Genomic DNA, 20388 nt, shown 5'->3' with positions numbered 1-20388 from the left:
CGTTTTAAGAACAGGGCATTTTGTTTTTCTGAGTTCTCTCAGTCAAAACAAAGAGGAATTTTTTAAAGTTCCTTGAGGGCATTAGGCACTTACGTATCAAGCAAACTCTTCTTTTTTTCTTCCAATTCTCAGTAAATGACAGGAATCAGTGCATAGTTGTGAGTGCCTACTTTGTGTCAGACTCTGTGCAAGCACTAAATATAAAATTTTGCATAAGACATAGTCTTTGCTCTCAGGCAACTTATAATTTAGCAGCAGAGACGAACATCTAAATGAACAACGAGTTGTGTGTTAGGTCCTGATCGAGGAAAGCATTGTACCCTGTGGGAACAAAAATTTAAAATACGTGCATTTAAATTAGCCTGTGGGAAGTAGAGAAATGTCAGTCAGGATAAACCAAATCCTAGTGGCTTAATACACGCTTTTTTCTTACTTACCCTTCATGTTGGATGTGATCAACAGGGGCCCTGCTCTTTGTAGTCTGTTAGAGACCTAGGCTGATGGAGGCTTTAACTTGGCACCCGCTCTGAGTCTAGACCACTGCGGTAGTCAGATACGGTGACTTACTCACTGGCTCTTAAAACTTCTACCTGGAAAATGTGTGTAATTTCTATTCGTGTTTAATTGGCCAAACAAGTCAGGAGACCACATTTAAGTTAAAGAGTGTCATGAAGCTTTCCCAATGGGAAAACAATCAGAAATCTTTGGTGACCTTCACCACAGGGATTACCAGATGTGGCTTCAAATATGATTTGAAGGCTAAGGGAGGTGGGGGAAAAGCAAGAGGCAGAGGGGACAGCATGAATTAAAGTGTGAAAATATGAAAGTGAATGTGGTGCTTTTTGGCAATTTATATTTATAAATTTATGTAACATTTATCTGTTTCAAGTGCTCTAAAATATATATATTTTTTGAGACAGAGTCTCGCTGTGTCAGCTAGGCTGGAGTGCAGTGGCAGGATCTCGGCTCACAGCAATCTCTGCCTCCCAGATTCAAATGATTCCCTTGTCTCAGCCTCCTGAGTAGCTGGGATTACAGGCATGCATCACCATGCCTAGCTAATTTTTTTATTTCTAGTAGAGATGGGGTTTTGCCATGTTGACCAGTCTGGTCTTGAACCCCTGATCTCAAGTGATCCACCTGCCTCCACCTCCCAAAGTGCTGGAATTACAGGCGTGAGCCACCACACCTGGCCCAAGTGCTCTAGAAATATTGACTTCATTCTCATTGTAGCAGGACAAGCCGCAGACAAGAACCCCTCAGGCACTGAGTTGTAGAAGGAAAAGGCTTTATTCAGTTGGGAGCATCAGCAGACTCATGTCTCCAAAAACCGAGCTCCCTGAGTGAGCAATTTCTGTCCCTTTTAAGGGTTTACGACTCTAAGGGGGTCCGTGTGAGAGGGTCATGATCGATTGAGCAAGTAGGGGGTACGTGACTGGGGGCTGCATGCGCTAGTAATCAGAACAGAAAAGAACAGGACAGGGATTTTCACAGTGCTTTTCCATACAATGTCTGGAATCTATAGACAACAGAACCAGTTAGGTCAGGGGTTAACTACCAGGCCTGGAATGCAGTGCAGGGCTGTCTGACTACTGATTTCATTTCTGTCTTTTCTTTAAGGCAGAAACTTTTTCTTCAAGGCAGAAATTGGGCATAAGACAATATGAGGGGTGGTCTCCTCCCTTATTGCCCCACTTTGAGAACTTTACTCATTAGTGGGAGTTCTCACTTTCATCCTCATTACCCATGTCTTCTTGCAAGACAGATCAATAGTGATTCATATAATACACTTGTGCTGAAGCATTTTGGTGGACTAAGGTAGTGATGAAGCTTTTTATCATTTGAAGAAGTACAGGTAGCAAACAAGGGAGCAGTAAAGAGGTTCCTATTACTATTGTAACTCCTATTATAAGAGTTTTAAATCCTCCTAGTGCTGGGAACCATTTTCCAAACATGGTCCCAGGATCAAATCTATGCCACACTTGCATGGGCACATGTGCCAGGTTTGTCATATCTCTAACTATGTCTTCAGCTACTTGCCCTTGATCATCTATGTGTAGACAGCAATTAGTAAGGTTAAATTTCCCACAGACCCATCCTTCAGCTGCTAGCAAGTAGTCAAAGACAATCTATTTTGATAGATAGCATTTCTCATCTGAGTTTCTTGCTGGGCCAGAATAGTCAAGGCTCTGCCAGTTTTATTAGTGATTATTTCTGAGACAGCTTGTAACCTTATGATTTGGTTGAGCATGTAAATGGGAGTCTGGTATCCCCACGAGCCATCTTGTGCCCAAGTAGCAGGCCCATAATATTGTATGATTCTTTCAGGGGGACATTCATCATCTTTCCCATTTCCTATAGCTATGCTTCTTTTTTTGTGGGAAGCATAGACAGGGAAGCCCAGGAGCTCGCCTATTTTTATGGGCAGTAGGAAGAAAGATGGTTTAATAGTGCCAATAACACAACTACTTGCCCACTGGTCAGGTAATTTGGTGTAAGCTCTATGCCCACATATCCAGTATAATCCAGTGGGGGCTGTCCAGTCCCGACAGGACTCTGGGTGGGTCCACATGGTTTGCAACTTTGGGAATTTACTAAGCAAATTTCTTTCAGTGTGGTTTGAACTCCACCAAGTGGCTGTTTTTGTAGTACTATACAGTTTTTGCCCAAGGTAGCTGAGTCTTCCCAAAGGAAGGGTGAACTCCTTCCTCACCCTTGCACTATTGTCTAATAATTGAGGTTTTTCAGGTCCCAGAAGTTGCCAGTCTCTCAATTTATTTTAAAAACAGTAGTCATAGGGGGCTCAGATGGATTATAGCACACAACAGGCTGGTCACTTCCTGGGCTACATACCTTGTATAGCATTATACAAATAAGTTCCTTTTAGAGTCCTGTTACGCTTATAATAACCATAAAATAATAGGGCTGTAGCAACCTTTTGTTCTACCTCAATGACTTGATGTATATACTGGGAAGGGTCCTCAGTCTGAGGAAGGTCAGTTGAAGTCCTTACTGTACAAGTCCAAATTTTAAGGAAAATGAGTCCCATGATAATTCTTCTCATGCTTCAGCTGTGCATGGACCAGTCAGCTTCCAGGTGTGACTGGAGCAGGGCTTGTCGTCCTCCTCAGAGCCACTTTGCAGGGGTTGTCCAGGCTCGGTTTTGCCTCCCAGGTTTCAGGGGCTACAGGTTTCACACAGCTGTGGTGGATCCAGGATGGAATTTCTTCTACCTTTACAGTCGTGGGGGTGGTCAGGATGATGGTCTGAGGTCCTTTCTACCGTGGCTGCAAAGGGACTACATTCCAGTCCCTGATCCATAGGTGATCACCTGGAGAGAAAGGGTGAACTGGGGAGAATAAGCTAATGGGACCCCTCTCATTTACCCAAGTTGAGATTGTCTGTGTAATTTTTCCCAAAGCCTGTAGCTGTCGCTGTAACTCAATTTCACCTGACTCTCAGGGAGTGCCTGGAAGTCCCCATAGTATAGAAGAAGGCCTATGATACAGTATTTCATAAGGTGAGTATCCTGTTTTCTTAGAAGGGGTCCATCTAATTTTAAACAATACCATAGGAAGGGCCTGTATCCATTTTAATCCTGTTTCCTGACATACTTTCCCTAAACTAATTTTGATGGTTTGATTCATTCGCTCCACCTTTCCGGAACTCTGAGGTCGGTAGGCAGCATGTAGCTTCCAAGTGATTCCTAACGCCTTTGCTGTCTTCTGTACCAAGTCAGCCACAAATGCTGGCCTGTTATCTGAGCCAATTCATAAGGGCATTCCAAACCTAGGAATAAGATCTTGAAGAAGCACACGGGTTGCTTTGTAGGCCTTTTCAGTTTGTGTTGGATAAGCCTCCACCCACCCAGAGTAAGTACACGCAAGTACCAGCAAATACTTGTTACCTCCACATTTCAGCATTTCTGTGAAATCCACCTGAAGAGCCTCAAAAGGAGCTGCTCTATAAGCTTGTATGCCGGGTGGAACAGTGGGACCTTGCCTTGCATTGTGCTGTTGGCAAGTAATGCACCGCTGTGCTACTGCTTTGGCAAGGGCTGGCTAGTGTGAGATGTAGAAGTACCAGCCTAACAACTTTTCAACTGACTCTTGACCTAGATGAGTGGTTTCGTGCACGGCCAGTACGATTGTGGTTCCCAGCAACTGTGGCACAGCTACCCTCCCATCTGGCAGTCTGATCATCCTTCTTTTATTACTTGCCCCACTTCTGCATGGAATGTCTTTTTCTTCCTTAGAATAGGTAGGTACCAGGTCAGGTGTTTGATGGAGTAAGGGGCCTGCTACTGATGCCCAGTAAGGGGTAGATGCTGCTTTTCGAGCTTGTGAGTCAGTTCAGGAATTTCCTGAGGCCACTGAGGTGGAGTCTCGCTGAAGTCCCCTGCAGTGCATGACTGCCCACCTTCTGAGGTTTCCACACTGCCTCTAATAATTGTAGAACTTCTTGTTGATATTTTATGTCCTTTCCCCCAGAGTTTAACGGCCCTTTTCCTTATATAATGCTCCATGCACTTGGAGGATTAGAAAGGCATATCGAGAGTCAGTGTAGATGTTTACAGCCTTACCTTCACTGAGTTCTAGAGCCTGAGTTAAAGCAATGAGCTCAGCCTTCTGGGCTGAAGTGTCCTGTGGCAACGATTTGGCTTCAATGACAACATCCAAAGTTACCACCGCATATCCTGCACATCTTTCTCCTTGTGGGTTGATGAAGCTGCTCCTGTCCACATATAACTCCCAGTCTACTGATGCCCATGGCTGGTCCCAAAGGTCAGGTCTGCTAGAATAAATTGAGTCCAACACTTCTACAGTTATGCTCGAACAGGCACTCTGATACTGGAAGCAGGGTGGTGGGATTTAGGGTATTACAGACTTCAATGATTATGCGGGGATTTTTACATAGCAAGCTTTGGAACTTGGTTAATCTAGCATTTGTTAGGCAATGATGTCCTTTGGTATTCATCAAAGTTACCACAGCATGGGGGGCCTTTATATTCAGGTTTTGCCCAAGGGTTAGCTTATCTACTTCTTGTGCTAACAGGGCCACCACTGCCAGGGTGCTTAGACATGGGGGCCAGCCTTTGGAAACCCCATCTAGTTGTTTTGAGAGATACACCACTGGCCTTGGCCAGGGCCCTACAGTCTGGGTTGAAACTCCAACTGCCATTTTTTTCTCTTTCTGACACATTGAGTGTAAAGGGCTTTGCCAAATCTGGTAGTCCTAGGGCTGGGGCTGACGTAAGTTTTTCCTTTAACTCACAAAAGGCTTGCATTCAAAGGGCTCCCAGTCACCCCCCTTTGTAACCCTGTACAAAGGCTTGGCTAGTACTGCAGTTTGGAATCCATAATCCACAAAACCTCACAGCTCCTAGGAATTCCCTTACTTACCTTCTGGTTTTAGGTTCTGGTAGGCTGTAGGTGACCTGCTTTCTTTCTGACCCCAGGCTACACTCCCCTTTCCGAATAGTGAATCCCAGGTAGCATACCTGCTATCTGCAGATCTGAGCTTTCTTCCTGGACACCTTATACCCACAGTCCTCCAGGTGCCAAAGCAGGGCATCCATCCCTTTTGTGCACCTGACCACCATGGAGTGTCCCAGCAGAAGGTCGTCTGCTTACTGGAGCAAGATGCAGCCTAGGTCTTTAGCAGGCAACTTTTGCAGGTCTCAAGCCAGGGCCTCCCTGAAGATAGTAGGGGAGTTCTTGAACCCTTGGGGAAGCCAGGTCCAACTGTCCTGAGTAGTGACACCTGACTCTGGATCTTCCCACTGAAACGCAAACAGCTTCTGGCTCTCAGGAGCTAGTCTGATGCTATAGAAGGCATCTTTTAAGTCCAGACAGGTAAACCAGCTGTCCTCAGTCAGCGGCAACCCTAACAATTTGTAAGGCTTAGGAACTGTTGGGTGCAGAGTCACTGTAGCTTGGTTGACCAAGCACAAGTCCTGTACTGGCTGTTAGTGCTTGGGGGACAGGCAGGAGTAGGGTGTTCCATGGAGACTGGCAAGGGACTATAATTCCAAAGGCTTTTAAGTGCCTGAGATGAACCTGGATTCCTTCTAGAGCTTCTCTGGGAACTGGATACTGCTTTTGTCTAATTGACTGGGCCCCAGGTTTAACTTCTATGAGTACGGGGACTTGGTTGACCGCCAGTCCCGGAGGATTATCCTTTGCCCATACTCCGGGCCATCACTTAGCTAGAGTTGGTTTTATCTCTTGGCCTGGCTCGGTTAGAAAAAGTCTCCATTCTTCTTCCCGGGGGACCATAAGGGCCATGATAACTCCTATTTCCAGTAACTTTAGCTGTAAAGAGCCCTGTTTTGTAAAGGAGATGGTGGCTCTCAGCTTGCTAAGCTAGTCTCTTCCCAGCAAAGGCAAGGGACAGTCAGGCATGTACAAGAACTGGTGAACTATTTCACGTCCCCCCACCGAGCAGATCCGCAGTAGACAGAAAGCCTGCTTAGTGGAAACTCCTGTTGCTTCGATTATATCTACAGTTTTCTTGGATAAGGGGGCAGCCGGGGTGGTCACTACTGAATGTTCAGCACCAGTATCGACCAAAAACTTAATGTCCTTGCCCCCAATTGTAATCCTGACTGTGGGCTCCTTGAGGGCACTTAAGTGTAGAGGACTATGTGCTAACGAGATGTTCCCGATAAGTCCTGCTCTTGCAAACAAAGCAGGGTGTTCCTTCCCTGCAAACAGGGAGGACAAAGGAGCCAGCTGCAAACAGCAGACCCTGGGGGCTGGTTTATGTGTAAACATCTTGAAAATCCAGAAAGTCAGGGAAAGGTCAGAAAAACAACAATGTGTCTTATGACTTGGCAACATTCCACAAACGACTGTATAAAATAAAGCAGAGCGTGTCGTTTGGGGCAGCCGCCATGTTTGTCTCATCCTGTGTTGTCTTGTGTGTTCATTCCTTTGTTTAGGAAACACGCGGACCCCAACACTTAAGCCCAGTCCCCTTCAGTCTAATAGTCCTTCAGCCAGATTGTACAAAACTCCCTTGTCTTATCTGAGGTCTTTTGCTCTGAATCACCTTGCTTTTCCTTCAGTTGAGGACACTTATCTTTTCAATGTCCTATTTCCTTACAATAGGCACATTGGTTACAATGCAAGTGTGGGCTATTAGATTGCTTGTTCTTCCCAGAACCCCCCTTTCCATCTCCTTTCGGGGGAATTCCCCTAATGGCCGTGGCCAGTAAGTCGGCGTTTCGCCTGGCCTGGCATTCACCTTCCTTCACGACTTTCTCTGCAGCTTATTGCATCTCTATTCACTAACATTTGATTGGCTACTTCCAGTAACTGCAGGGTATTCATACCCACAAACCCAGCCTGTTTCTGCAATTTTCTCCTGCTGTCTTCCACGCTTTGACTAACTAAGGCCATGTTAAACATGAGCTGATTTTCAGGGCTATTTGGATCAAAAGGAGTGTACATATGGTAAGCCTCACACAGTCTTTCATAGAATTGCGCTGGACTCTCTTTTCCTTGGATGACCTCAGAGACCTTATTTACATTTGTAGTCTTTTGAGCCCCTTTCTTTAGACCTTCTGTCAATGCCTCATGGTACCATCTTAGCTTCTCTATGTCTGGTCCCTCATTTGGGTCCCACTGGGGGTCTGTTCCTGGCAGCTGAATTCTTATATATTCTTGGGGGTTTTGGTAATCTGCTGGGACATGCTCCTCTAGCCACTTAGTTGATGCCTGGAGCACCCTTCGCCTTTCATCTGTATTAAAGAGGTACATGAGCAGCTGGTGGCAATCAGCCCAAGTAGGATTATGAGTCTGTATAATAGTTTAGAGCAAGTCAATTAAAGCTTGAGGCTTTTCGGTGTAAGATGGAGTATTATTTTTCCAATTGAGGTCAGCAGAGGAGAAAGGTTGATACAAAAAGGCACGCCTTTCCACCAGGTGTCTGTCCTCATCTACCCCAGTATATTGCTGTTCTCTCAGGGGCATTTGGATTCCACTCTTGGGCCATAAGTGAGCTGCCACGGGAGGAGTTTCTCCCACGGCTTCACTTCCTCTTTTGTCTACTCTGGGTGGTCTAGGAGTGTGGATATCTGGTGGAGATGTAGGTACTGTGGACTCAGGAGTGGGAAGCCCTTGCTCTCAATAAGTAAGGGTCACTGCTGGTACCAATTCCTGCCATGATTCTTCTTTTGTGGTGTGTGTGGTGTGAGTATGGTGTTTTGTCTCAAGGAAATATGGGTGAGGCACAAAGTAAGCCCACCCTACTAGGAACTAAGTTGGGTCGGACAGGACTTTTGGCACTGACTTCCCTTAGCAGGTGGAGCGAGAACCTTCTTTAACTAACTGTCTCTTTGCTACTAGTACTGCTGCTGCCTGTCCTCTTAACCACTGTGGGGGATCTAAAACTAGCTGTAACCAAGAATCTATATATGGGAACTGATCTGGGTGCCCTGGCTTACAGGTTACTCTGTGCAATACCTTCGAGACAAGGGACCTGTCCAGGCTTCCTTCTGATGGCCAACCCACCTCTAATGCTAGCCAGTATATCTCACACAAAATTCTAAGTTTTCCTGGTGTCATAGTAACTGCATAGTCTCCCTTAAATTCCTTTTTGAAAATTTTCAACATAGTTCCTAGTGGGGTGGGCTTACTTTGTGCCTGACCCATGTTTCCTTGAGACAAAACACCACACTCACACCACATGCATACCACAAAACAACGAATGGGTAAAGAGGGACACACACACTTTTACAGTTTACACCAAACCAGAATCAAAACCAAAATCAGAGTATCAAGCAATCCAAGTCAAGTCAAAAACAAAAACCAAAGTGCTGGTACAGGCACATCATGGGTGATCAGACCACGCTTCCACTCAAATGGCATGGGCAAGTTCCAAAGACCAGTCTTACCAAGTTTCAGATGTCTGGACCCCAAGTGCCAGTTCCTTCCTGGTGTTCAGCCACTGCGTTGATCCTCCGTGGGGGCCTGTCATGTGCTTCTCTGGTGAGGTGTTCCACTGGGGCAATTGCCTGCCCTCAGGGAGCACTCTCAGGATCTGCATCTTTCAAGCTGGCTGGAGTCCCCCACAGGGATGCTCCACAGGGTAGCCTAAGCTGCCTAAGGAGCTGCCTCGACCGTCCATTAATCACCTCAGTTCCTGGTCAGAGAACCAAGAAATGTAGCAGGATGAGCCGCAGACAAGAACCCCTCAGACACCAAGTTGTGGAAGGAAAGGGCTTTATTCAGCTGGGAGCACTGGTGGACTCACGTCTCCAAAAACCAAGCTTCCCAAGTGAGCAATTCCTGTCCCTTTTAAGGGCTTACAACTGTAAGGGGGTCCATGTGAGAGGATCATGATCGATTGAGCAAGCGGGGGGTATGTGACTGGGGGCTACATGCACCGGTAATCAGAACGGAAAAGAACAGCACAGGGATTTTCACATTGCTTTTCCATACAATGTCTAGAATCTATAGATAACAGAACTAGTTAGATCAGGGGTTGATCTTTAACTACCAGGCCTGGAATGCAGCGCCAGGCTGTCTGACTACTGATTTCATTTCTGTCTTTTCTTTAACTCCTACTTTTTCTTTGAGGCAGAAATTGGGCACAAGACAATATGAGGGGTGGTCTCCTCCCTTATCATAACAACCTTGTGAGAGAGGGTTCATTTAACAAAGAAGACACTGAGCACAGGAGGCCACCATTTACCTGGGGCAAAGCCAGGATCTGAACCCAGATGGCCTGGCTCTGGAGTCCATGCTTCTGAGCACCATATAGTGCTGCTCCCTTGGAAATTCATAAAGGGAGGACTGGACCCAGTTCTCCAGGGCAGCAGGGGAGTGCACATGCCAAGGATGCCACTGGAAAGTGAGCAGAGGTGAGGTTGTGAAGGTAAGCCTGAGAAGACAGTTTCCTCCCCCGCCTCCCCTGAGGTCTTAGAAGCCACTAAACATCTTTAAGCAGGGGAGTGATGTGAACAAATTTACACATTAGAAAAATCACCCACTGAATTTTATTTCTTCCCTTCCCCCACCAACCATCTGAACTTCCTAAGTCCTCTTTTTCTGTGTGGCTCATTTGCTCCACCTGTACTGCAGTTGAAGGATAAGGAATGTGCAATTTCTATACACAGTCCAAGTGTTTTCATAAGTGCTTCTTAAACTGGCTTTAAAGGCAGATCTGTGTCCATGACTACACCTGTCCCTCTCTCCCTATAACAGTGAAAAAACTCTAAAACAAACTTTCCTTTAATCACATAAGCTATTTCTTTCTGAATTAGAAATGCCCAGTTGCTCAACCTGCAACAATGAATACAAATCAGTTTCCCTAACACTTTGGGGAACTGCTCCACCAAATCTAACGCACCTGTTTCAAGTTTTCTTTTAAGCCCTTACTGATGCTACTTGTATAAACCCATCACTATTGTGCCTCTGTGCCTTGGATGTGCTCCCAGCCACTCCCCTACCTCTGCCACTTGCTTGAAGGCAGCCATTGTGACAGCATTCTTTTCTTGGCCCATATTAGAGTTAGAACTGGGAGCTTATTGAGAACTGGGGATCCATCTCTCTTGTGGAAAGGGTCTGTTCCTCTCAGTATTCCCTGTTCCCTGCTTTCTGGACCAGTAAGGTCCAGGTTTTACATAACTGTTGAGTGGATTTTCACTAACAAACATAATAATTTAAAAAAATTGAAACATGTGATTTGCCTACGTGATCTATCTGGAATTCATGTGAAATACATTTCACCTGCAGACTTGAATTTTTAAAACTTCTCCCTTGCAAATTGCTCACTCCCTACCTTGCTGCTTTCTCTTGTCATCTGTCTTTCCCGGGATATTTTTCTCATAGGACTGCAGGACCAATCTCCCGTTTCCTTCCTTCTTCTCTTGTGGTGAGCAGACTCTAAGATGACCCCCATGATCCCACCTCCTAGTACTCATGCCCTTGAGTGTGGATGGGGCCAGTGACTTGCTTCTAATAGAATAAGAACAGGTGATGGGATGTCACTGCTGTGATTAGAATACATAGGACTGTAGTGTTCCTTCTTCCAGGAGACGCCTTTAACTAGCTTTGGTGAAATGGGTGGTCATGTTGAGGAGGCCCCTTTTGCAAGGAGCTGAAGGTGGCCCTAGCTGACAGCCAATGATAAATGGAGGACCTCTGTCCCACAGGAAACAAAGAACTGATGCTATCAATAATTACACAAACTTGGAGGCAGATCTTTCCCCCACTGAGCGTGGGGGTGAGATCAAAGCTCTGGCTGACCCACTGAGTGCAGTTTTCAGATGAGACCCTGAGCAGAGGACCCAGTTCAGCTGGGCCCAGACTCCTAATCCACAAAACTTGGAGACAATAAACATGTATTGTTTTAGGCTGCTACATCTGTGGGAATAGTTTAGAAGTCTTCCTTTGCCCCTGGAGTATGGCAAGGTTCAGGCTCTTGTCCCATGACCATGAAAAATTAGGCACATGGACGTGGAGAGTGAGTAGGGCAGAGTAGAATCTACTGGGAAAAAGGAAAGCTCTCAGCAAAGACAGGGGTCTTGAAAGCAGGTTGTCAGTAAGACATCTGTGTTCTGTGTCTTTTATGTGGCAGAAGCCAGGAAGTCTTCTGTGGGTTTTGCCCAGATGGGAGAGGTAACATTTTCTCCTTGGGGTACTACAGCTGTGCATGCCTAAGGTTTGCCAAAGTGACTCCATCTTGGTTATTACCCATGAGTGCCTAAGCAAAACCCATGGGGGTGCTAAAACCACAATGCTAATGTCATGTTTAATGACATTATAATGAGCTGGGTTAAATTAGGGAAATTTAGGTTGATTTATTGTGCCTGCACCAAAGTTGGGATGGTCACTTCTGAGCAACATCCTAGCTTAAGGGTAAGTTCTTACATTTTTCCTGTTAACTGTAGAGGCAGTATAGGGGCTGTCCCACAGTTGTTCTTGTGAACATAGTTCCTTTCTATCCCTTCTCCTGAGACCCTCCCTCTCTATGTGCCTATCCATCCCTTAACTACCTCCTCTCTCAGTAGTGTTACACAGCAATAAATAATACATTCCCTTTTTGATTTCTGGTCATAGCACCGATCTAGCCCCAGGGACATCCTCAATTTCTCTGGCCTCCCTTAAATACACAAGGCCTTTCCTTAAAGCATACCACTCCCTCACACTATGAAAATTATATCAATAGTTATCAGAATGAAAAACTTCTGAGCTTTATACCTCTTCTGGCCAAAGGCTCCCCATGCCCAAGAAACTGGCCTGAACACCTAATCCCTTCTCACAGGGGGTGGCAAAACATGGCAGTTGAACTGTCTGCTTAGCACCTTCTGTCTGTACTATTCCTCCTGACATCACTGGGTATCCCTGCCATTTGGGCCCTCTAACCATCACTAGAGAGATCCTTGGCTTCTGGTCCATAGGGGATGACAATTTGGCCTGCAGGCCTGTCTCTGAAGACTATTCGGACTCTGCTCTGTGAACGGAGAGTGGTGCCAAGTCATCTCCAAAGGAGTCAGTGTTTCTTAAGTTTGCTTTCTTTTCTTAAAACTAGTTTCTACTACACAAGCAATGCATAAGTACATTCTCTTAGTTAGAAAAGCAAGTCTTAGCCTTAACTTGGAAATGCCCTTTAACTCCCACCATGGAGTCTGGGCCTTTATCCCACTTGCCTACAGTAAGCCTGTTATGAGTTTGGTGTTTCCCTCCAGACTCTTCTCTATGCCTGGAGATCTTTTTTATTTTTTTAAGAGATAGCGTCTTGCTCAGTCACCCAGGTTGGAGTGCAGTGGCAAGAACACAGCTCACTGCAGCTTCAAATTCCTGGGCTCAAGCAATCCTCCCACCTCAGCCTCCTGAGTAGCTGGGACTATGCATGAGCAACTGTGCCCAGCTAAAAAAATTTTTTTTGGGAGACAGGGGTCTCATTATGTTGCCCAGGCTGGTCTTAAACTCCTGGCCTCAAGTGATCCTCCCACCTCAGCCTCTGAAAGTGTGGTTATTACAGCTGTGAGCAACCACAACTGGCCTGTTTTGGGAATCTTTGCAGGTTAGTTCACACAGTTCAGTCTCATTCTTCCACTGCCACGTGGTACTCCATAGTATTGACAGGTATTTACATGGTTTCCGCTCATCTGTCATTACAAATAATGCCACAGTGAACATCTTAGTATATGCCTCTTTGAATGAGGTTTTCTATTTTTTTGAGACAGAGTCTTGCTCTGTAGCCAGGTTGGAGTGCAGTGGCGTGATCTCAGCTCACTGCAAACTCTGCCTCCTGGGTTCAAGCAATCCTCCTGCCTCAGCCTCCTGAGTAGCTGGGACTATAGGCACATGCCACCATACCCAGCTAATTTTTATATTTTTAGTAGAAACGGAGTTTCACCATGTTGGCCAGGATGGTCTCGATCTCTTGACCTCGTGATCCTCCCACCTCAGCCTCCCAAAGTGCTGGGATTACAGGTGTAAGCCACCAAGCCCAGCCATGGATGAGTTTTTATAGCATGGAATTGCTGGGTCATAGGATATGATTTAAATTTTAGCAGATGTTGCTAAATTATCCTCCAAAGTAGCTATACTAATTTACAAGTTGACCAGCAGGAAATGCATATCACTTTCCCAAGCCTTGCCAACACTTTAGAAACTTTTTACTCATCGGATAGAAGGAAATATGGTTTCTCACTGTTGTAATTTATAGTTCCTTGCATTATAAACATCTTTTAGATGTTTTTGGTCACATTTCTACTTTACAAATTATTCATTGATTTTGTCCATTTTTAAGAACTCAGTCGTCTTAATGATTTACAGGTCTTTATATAATCTTTATACTAGTGCTCTTTGTCTCACTTGTCATTTATTGTGTGTGGCTTAGGAAAAGTTGTAGAATTTGACCCTATTCAATTGGTAAATCTTTCCTTTGTGATTTTGTTATTGTTTGAAAAAGTAAAAGAATAAAGAATGGCTACTCCACAGGCAGAGCAGCCTATGGTTTTTTCTTATGTCTTTAAAGAAACTTCTCCTACCCCATGGTCACAAAAATTCTTACATTTTCATCAATACTTCAACAGCTCTGTGTTTAATGTTGGGCCTTAAATTCCAGATTTTAGTGAATAGTGTCAAGTGGGGGGTCTATTATTTTTAATGAGTAAGCAATTGTCCCAACTCTACTGGCTAGACCACCAGTCTGAAATACTACCTTTATCACACTAAACTCCCATGTGTACACAGGACGGTTTTTGAACTCCAGTTAAGTCCATCAGTACCACAGTTTTACTTCACCCAGTCTTCACAGGGACTCCAGTCCCATTTAACATACCTGCTCTCTCCAACTGTGCAATCTCTTTTTCTAGTACCCACTCTCAAGGCTTGGGCATGAACCTACAGTGCTTGAACTCAGTTGGGGAGTAGGGGGATGCCAGTGTTGCAGTGATTCAATTCATATCTTGATGATTCTCCACATATTCTTTTTCCCTTTTAGCCTTTATACCCAAGAGAAATTCAGCTGGACACCAGTAACCTAAATGCTATTTATTGAAAAGAGCAAAGAAAGAGTGCTGACCCCTTAAGGGACAGGATGAAACAAAACAAGCTCTGCAAGTCTACCTCCTGCTCAGCATACAGGCTTGTTGCCCCACTGGGCCATCTTGTTGTTGATGGGCATCTTGAAGAACTGATCAGACTGTATATAGGCAGCGATTTTCTCCAAAGCCTGAAAGGAAAATACACCAAATCTTATAAAGACCCCAATCCAGTCCAACAGATGCATACCAAAACAGCAACCTTCACATGTTGCCTATGTCTACCTCCTCCACTTTTTGTAGACAGTGCCTTCAAGGTGTAGAAGTCAGGCTTTTCCCAAGACTTAAAGGTCTAGAGGTGTCCAACCATTGATCCCTTTAGGCAAAAGCCAGGCAAGAATCCACCACAACGGGATCCTACAGGGCCCAGGGAAGCCTGTGAGTGTTTTTATAAGAGAAAGGTGCAGGAAACATCACCTCAAAACGGCACATAAAAGCCTTCAGGTTTGGGAACTCATCCAGGCACTTGGGCTCAAATATACGGTTCTGATCCAAGATATCATAGGTGAGAAAATCCACAAAGGTGAGCTAGAAGAAAAGCAATAAGATGCTTGGATCTGAGGAGTAGTAGCCTGCAGAGATAGAAGGTATGCTCTTCTTTTCCCTTCTTCCTACCTTTTCCCCTGCAAACCATGAGAATTTCCCCAGAAACACGGAGAATTGTTTCAGTTGTCCAGGTAGCTCTTCCAAGTACTGAGGCTTCAGTTTTTCCTAAGAGGAAAAAACAGAATGAGAATAGTGGTGATCACTTTTGTAGTTAATCAGGGCACAGGCCAGTGATGGACATTCAGTAGCCCCTTCTCTAGGTGGCTTCTCATTGCCTTCACTTGAGGATGGCAGGGTGGGAAGGAGGAGTTTGGAAAGAAGAGGCACCAGAACCGGAATTACCTGACAAAACAAACCAAAAATTATAAGTTCTGTTTCTTATTCTAATAATCTGGGTTGGTGGGAAGGTAGCAGCAGCAGAATGAAACAGAGATAACCCTTGGGTTCCTAAATACCCCTTTTTCTGATACTCCATTCAGCAGATGTGTGCTAAAGAAACTCACGTGATCAGAGCTGTAACACAGCCTTATCAGTTGTGTGCGGAAATCCATTACTTGGTTCTCTATGATGTCCACTCGAATCTTTTCTTCCTCAGTCTCACCACCTGTAGGCCAAATGATAACAAATCACCCTTGGCATTGTCTACTCTCAGACAAACTACCAGCCTGGGGTCCCTCCCCAGCCCTACCCTACTCACACATGTTGTGCTTGCGAGCGATGTAGCGCAAGATGGCATTGCTCTGGGTGATCTTGTTCTTCCCATCCATGAGGTAGGGCAGCTGAAAGGAAAAGGACAGGCCAGATGAACAACCTACCTCTCTCTTGACTCCCTACCTCTCTCTCCTGGGGAAAAGAATACTTGCAGGGCAGTGAACAAGAAAGAGAAGATGCTGCATTAGGAGAAAAAAGAAAATAAGTAGAAGGCAGCAACTGGGTCCACGAGATTCTAGACAGGGGTTCTTAAATCAGTGTGTGTATGTGTGGGTGTATGTGCATGCCATGGACCTTTTCTCAGAATAAAGTTGTTAAAAGCATGAAGCAAAATAGATTATTTACACAACCAAAAAATATTTTAAAAAATTCAAATAGTGTAATATGCCTATTAATGCATTAAATAGTAAGCAGATGTAATGACTAACATAGTCTCAAAGTAAATAACATATGTATATATTTATTTACACGTATATAAATATCACTTAAAATATCTGCAATGCATTTAATAGAATATAAAACTACCTGATTTCAGGCTGGGCACAGTGGCTCACGCCTATAATCCCAACACTTTGGAAGGCCAAGGTGGGAGGATTGTTTGAGCCCAGGAGTTCAGGATCGGCCTGGGTAACATGGCAAAACCCCATCTCTAACAAAAATACGAAAATTAGCTGGGCATGGTGGCCTGTGCCTGTAGTCCCAGCTCCTTGGGAGGCTGAGGTGGGAGGACTGCTTGAGCCTGGGAGGTTGAGGCTGCAGTGAGCTGCGATTGTGCCACTGCACTCCAGCCTAAGCAACAGAGACCCTGTCTCAAAACAAAAGAACAAAAAACACACAAAAAAGAAAATACCTGATTTCTACTAGTGACAAAGTGACAGACATGGCTAATAACCAATGTCACTTATTGTCTCTCTTCACAATAAAAGGAAATCACTGTTGCTAGTGGTTAATGGGAATGAAAATACATATCCATCCAGTTGAAGGACCCCTGAATTCTATTTATTCTATCCAGGTTAAGATCCCCTATTTTGCATCCTTCTGTACCAGGCAGGAAAGAGGCAAGGATGGATACACTTGAAGGCTTTCCCTTCTGCCCGCCACCTCTACTAAAGCCACTTACATTAGGAAAGTCCAGGTCCAGCTTGAATTTCACATCCAGCCATTGGCTTCGATCATAGTCAGGAGCTGTAAGAGACAGAATTAAGTGGGACCCAACCTCCTTAATACCTCACCTGACAAGAGCGAAAGATCTAAAGAAATGACTTGGTCCCAATACCTCAAATTCCCGGGCCCCAAACGCATAACCATTGAGCCTCTGAGCCCTATTTGGTTAAGCATTAAGATGCGGTTGGGCTATGTTAAAGAGAGAACTCCGAGTTCCAGATAAAGGATGTGTCGCTATCCATCCAGACTGGGGCAGACGTCCCACCCGGCCTTGGCGCGATGCCACCACCCTCTGGGCCTAAGAAGACCTGGGCAGGTGGAGGGCCAGCTTGGCTACAAGGGCACGCAGAGCGGCATTACCTTCCCCACACGTGTATCGTTTCTCCTCATAGGAGGTATCCGTGAACTCCAGGAGCAGGCGGATGGCGTGCGCCAGCTGGGGGAAACAGCGGTTCAGCGACTGCGCAGCTCCCACCCACTCCCAACGCCCGCCCGCTAACGTCCCCGGCTCCGGGGCTGCCGAGCCCCTGCATCCTGCCGGGGCGGTGGTTAAGCTGCCCCCCAAGCCCGGCCCCGGCGTGGTCTCCTCTGCCCCTCCCCACAGGGCCCGCCATCCCAGAGGCTGGGCAGGGGTCGACGTCTGTGGCTCGGCAGCTCGAAAATGCTCCCGCGTAGAGCTGCTCCTACTGGAGACCGCGAACCCAGAGACCCGCCGTCTCCGCGTCCGTCTCTTTCACCGAGCGGCTCTACCGTTGAGACGGCACTCACCCCACGAATATCCCAGTACCCCAAAACCATAGACGACTCGCACGACATGGTGAAGGGTTTCCGAGCCTTGGCGGACTGGAGAAACCGTGAGCGGGAGGGGCTTTATACCCGACATAAGGGGGCGGGGCCCACGCGCTGGCGTCCTGACTCCGCCTCCGCCCGGTTCTCGGTCCCCTCCCTCCGCGGCTCCACAGGGCCGTGCGCAGGCGCGACTTCTGTCGGGGTTGGGGTTCAGGGCCTCGCAAGCCGAGGCGGGACACGGGCTGGAGCGCTGCAGGCGAGCAAGCGGACCGGAGGTTGAGGCTCCTCCCTTCCCCACGGGTGGGAGCCAGACTTCATTCATTAATGGTGTCAGTGAAGACGCGAAAAGCAACACTAGCCAGGCAGTTGGGACCCTAGTTACCCAGGGAGAGCGAGATTCGCGCCGTTTTTACCGAGCCAGCCGGGGCTGGAATGTGGGATAGGGAGACTGGGGCAAGGCGGGAGAGTCGGACCAGCCTCTGACCACACAGAGCAGAGGATTCCCCACAGACCAAGCTCCCCTCTCTGTCAGTCAAGGACCTCTGCAACCTGACCCCAACGTGCTTTTCCAGTCCTATCTCGCCGTCAGCCCGTCACAACTTCATAAGCCCGCCCAACCCAAAAATGCTTGCTGTTCCTTCTACACACACTTGCATTTCCCGCCTTGGAGTGTTTGCCCTGTGATCCTCCTGCCTGCAGCCTAATATCCACAGCCTATCCTTCCTCAGCAGCCTTGCTCAAATGTCTGCCTTCTCCTTGAAGTCTTCTCAGAACCAACCTCTATGCTGGCCAGAAGAGGTCTCTTATCTTGAATGTTTCCTACCTTTGTTTCATGGGCTTAAGTAGTTTATGGTTTCCTTATTATAATTTCCTCCTTCTCCAACCCCTCCCACTTCCTAATGCTCACGCATTTAGGGAAATTAATCTTGCCCCTTTGTGTAGCATGGACTGGAGGAAGAAAGGTACTACCATTTTTCATTCACTCATTCATCTGTCCAACAATGTTTAACATGCCCGTTATGGACAGACACTGTTTTAGGTACTGGGGATACAGAATTGAACTCAACAGACAAAATCCCTGCCCTCAGGAAGTTTACATTCTAATGGGGAATAAATAAACTAATATATAGTAAATATCTAGTAAGTCCGATGGTGATACACATCCTATAGAGAGAAATAAAATCGAGAAGAGGGGGGTCTCAGGGTGGGAATTGGGGGAGTCCTAGCAGGAAGGGGATTTGTGTTTTTAAAGGATATGTTCATAGAAGGCCTCATGAAGAAGTTAATCTTTAAACAAAGACCTGAAGGAGGTGAGAGATCAAGCCACTCTGCTGTAGGGGCCACCATGGGCTGATATAAATATAAAACAGAATAATTGCTGTTCGTTTTACAAGCATGTTTGCTCTGCTCCTGCCTGCACCCTAATGTCCACGGCCTACCCTTCCTCAAGTAGCCTTGCTCAAAAGCTCACCTATTCCTTGAAGCCTTCTCAGAATCACCCTCTATCCTGGCCAGAAGAGCTCTCTCCATCTCTTATCTTGAATCACTTCCTACCTGCAGGAGGCAGGGAGAACTCCAGGAAAAGGGAAACACCAAGTACAGGAGTGATCACTCTGTAGATTGCGTTTGAAACCAGAGACTAAATGAGATCACCATGGGAGCGCGAGTAGCAGAGATGAGGTCTAAGGGTTTGAGGTGCTCTGGCATATCAACATGTAAAGATTAGGGAAAAATGAGAGCGAACCAGCAAAGTAGTCTGAAAAGGAATCGCCAGGGAGGTAGGAGGAAAACAAAGGGCCTCGGAAGCCAAGTGAAGATGTTTAAAGGGAGAAGTGATCAACTGTGTCAAGTGTGGCTGATCAAGTAAGATGAAGATGGAGAATCAATGGTTGAATTTAGGAAAGTAGGGGTTTTGACCTTGACAGAGCAAGAGACCTGCAGGAGGCCCCTATAGTCATGGGAAGAACTAAGCTTCTGAATTTCAGCAGGGCCCATGCAAATGAAACGGGGCACAGATTTGCAGCAGGGTCAACTCGGGAGAGATCGGGTTCTAGTTGACTGTGGAGGAGTGACAGAGGAAGGAGTCCTGAGCAGCTCTGAGGGTTCTGGCCAGGCCTCCACAGCACAGCCCTCAGGGCACTCTGAGCTCCTAGATCCCCTAGCTTGGGTGTGGGAAATCACATTTGCCCATCAGTTCAACTGAAGCAAGTTTGGGACTTTTAAAAAGGGCATTTTGCTAAACAGAAGAAAGGAAAAGAGTACAAACCACAGGGACAGGTGAAATTTATAATGCCTGTGTCTCTCATTCCCAAGAAAGCAAAAGGCCAGTCACAAATTCACCTGAGGTTTAAGATTAGCGTTTATTGAGTACCTATCATATGCCAGGCAATATCTAAGTGTTTACGTATGTTAGCTAATTTATTCCAATTTAAGCTGCACAACAACTTTAGGAAGTAGGTGTTACGCCCATTTTCTAGAAGAAACTTCCTGGAGCGGTTAGGGGAGTTGCTCCTCTAAGCTTGAGGTCCCACAGATGGTCTGGGATTCAAACCTAGATCTGTCTAATAACACAGTTGGTGCTAGTTTCCCTGCACTTGGCCATCTAAACAGCCTCT

At 46.2% G+C, this 20388-nt stretch overlaps 1 protein-coding gene across 1 annotated transcript; it reads right to left on the bottom strand.

The window, feature by feature from the left end:
• Positions 1–14498: 14498 nt before the first annotated feature.
• Positions 14499–18023, bottom strand: LOC105479264 (glutathione S-transferase mu 3). The gene is made up of 8 exons (XM_024792070.2): positions 17753–18023; positions 17345–17420; positions 16941–17005; positions 15807–15888; positions 15613–15713; positions 15179–15274; positions 14981–15091; positions 14499–14694 (listed from the first exon to the last, which is right to left on the bottom strand). Exons 1-8 carry the CDS (start codon positions 17798–17800, stop codon positions 14596–14598), a joined length of 678 nt encoding a protein of 225 aa, XP_024647838.1. The 5' UTR covers positions 17801–18023; the 3' UTR covers positions 14499–14595.
• Positions 18024–20388: the final 2365 nt, after the last annotated feature.

The sequence above is a fragment of the Macaca nemestrina genome, chromosome 1 (assembly GCF_043159975.1).
Source record: "Macaca nemestrina isolate mMacNem1 chromosome 1, mMacNem.hap1, whole genome shotgun sequence".
NCBI classification, from domain to species: domain Eukaryota; kingdom Metazoa; phylum Chordata; class Mammalia; order Primates; family Cercopithecidae; genus Macaca; species Macaca nemestrina.
This window is presented reverse-complemented; position numbering and strand designations above follow the sequence as displayed.

Bases quoted from the DNA above. Each gene is read 5' to 3' on its own strand.
- LOC105479264 (XM_024792070.2), bottom strand. From the start codon at position 17,800: ATGTCGTGCGAGTCGTCTATGGTTTTGGGGTACTGGGATATTCGTGGG. The intron at 17,006-17,344 runs GTAATGCCGCTC...TGTCTCTTACAG, and splicing joins ACGATACACGTGTGGGGAAG to CTCCTGACTATGATCGAAGC. The intron at 15,275-15,612 runs GTGAGTTTCTTT...TTTTCCTCTTAG, and splicing joins TGTGTTACAGCTCTGATCAC to GAAAAACTGAAGCCTCAGTA.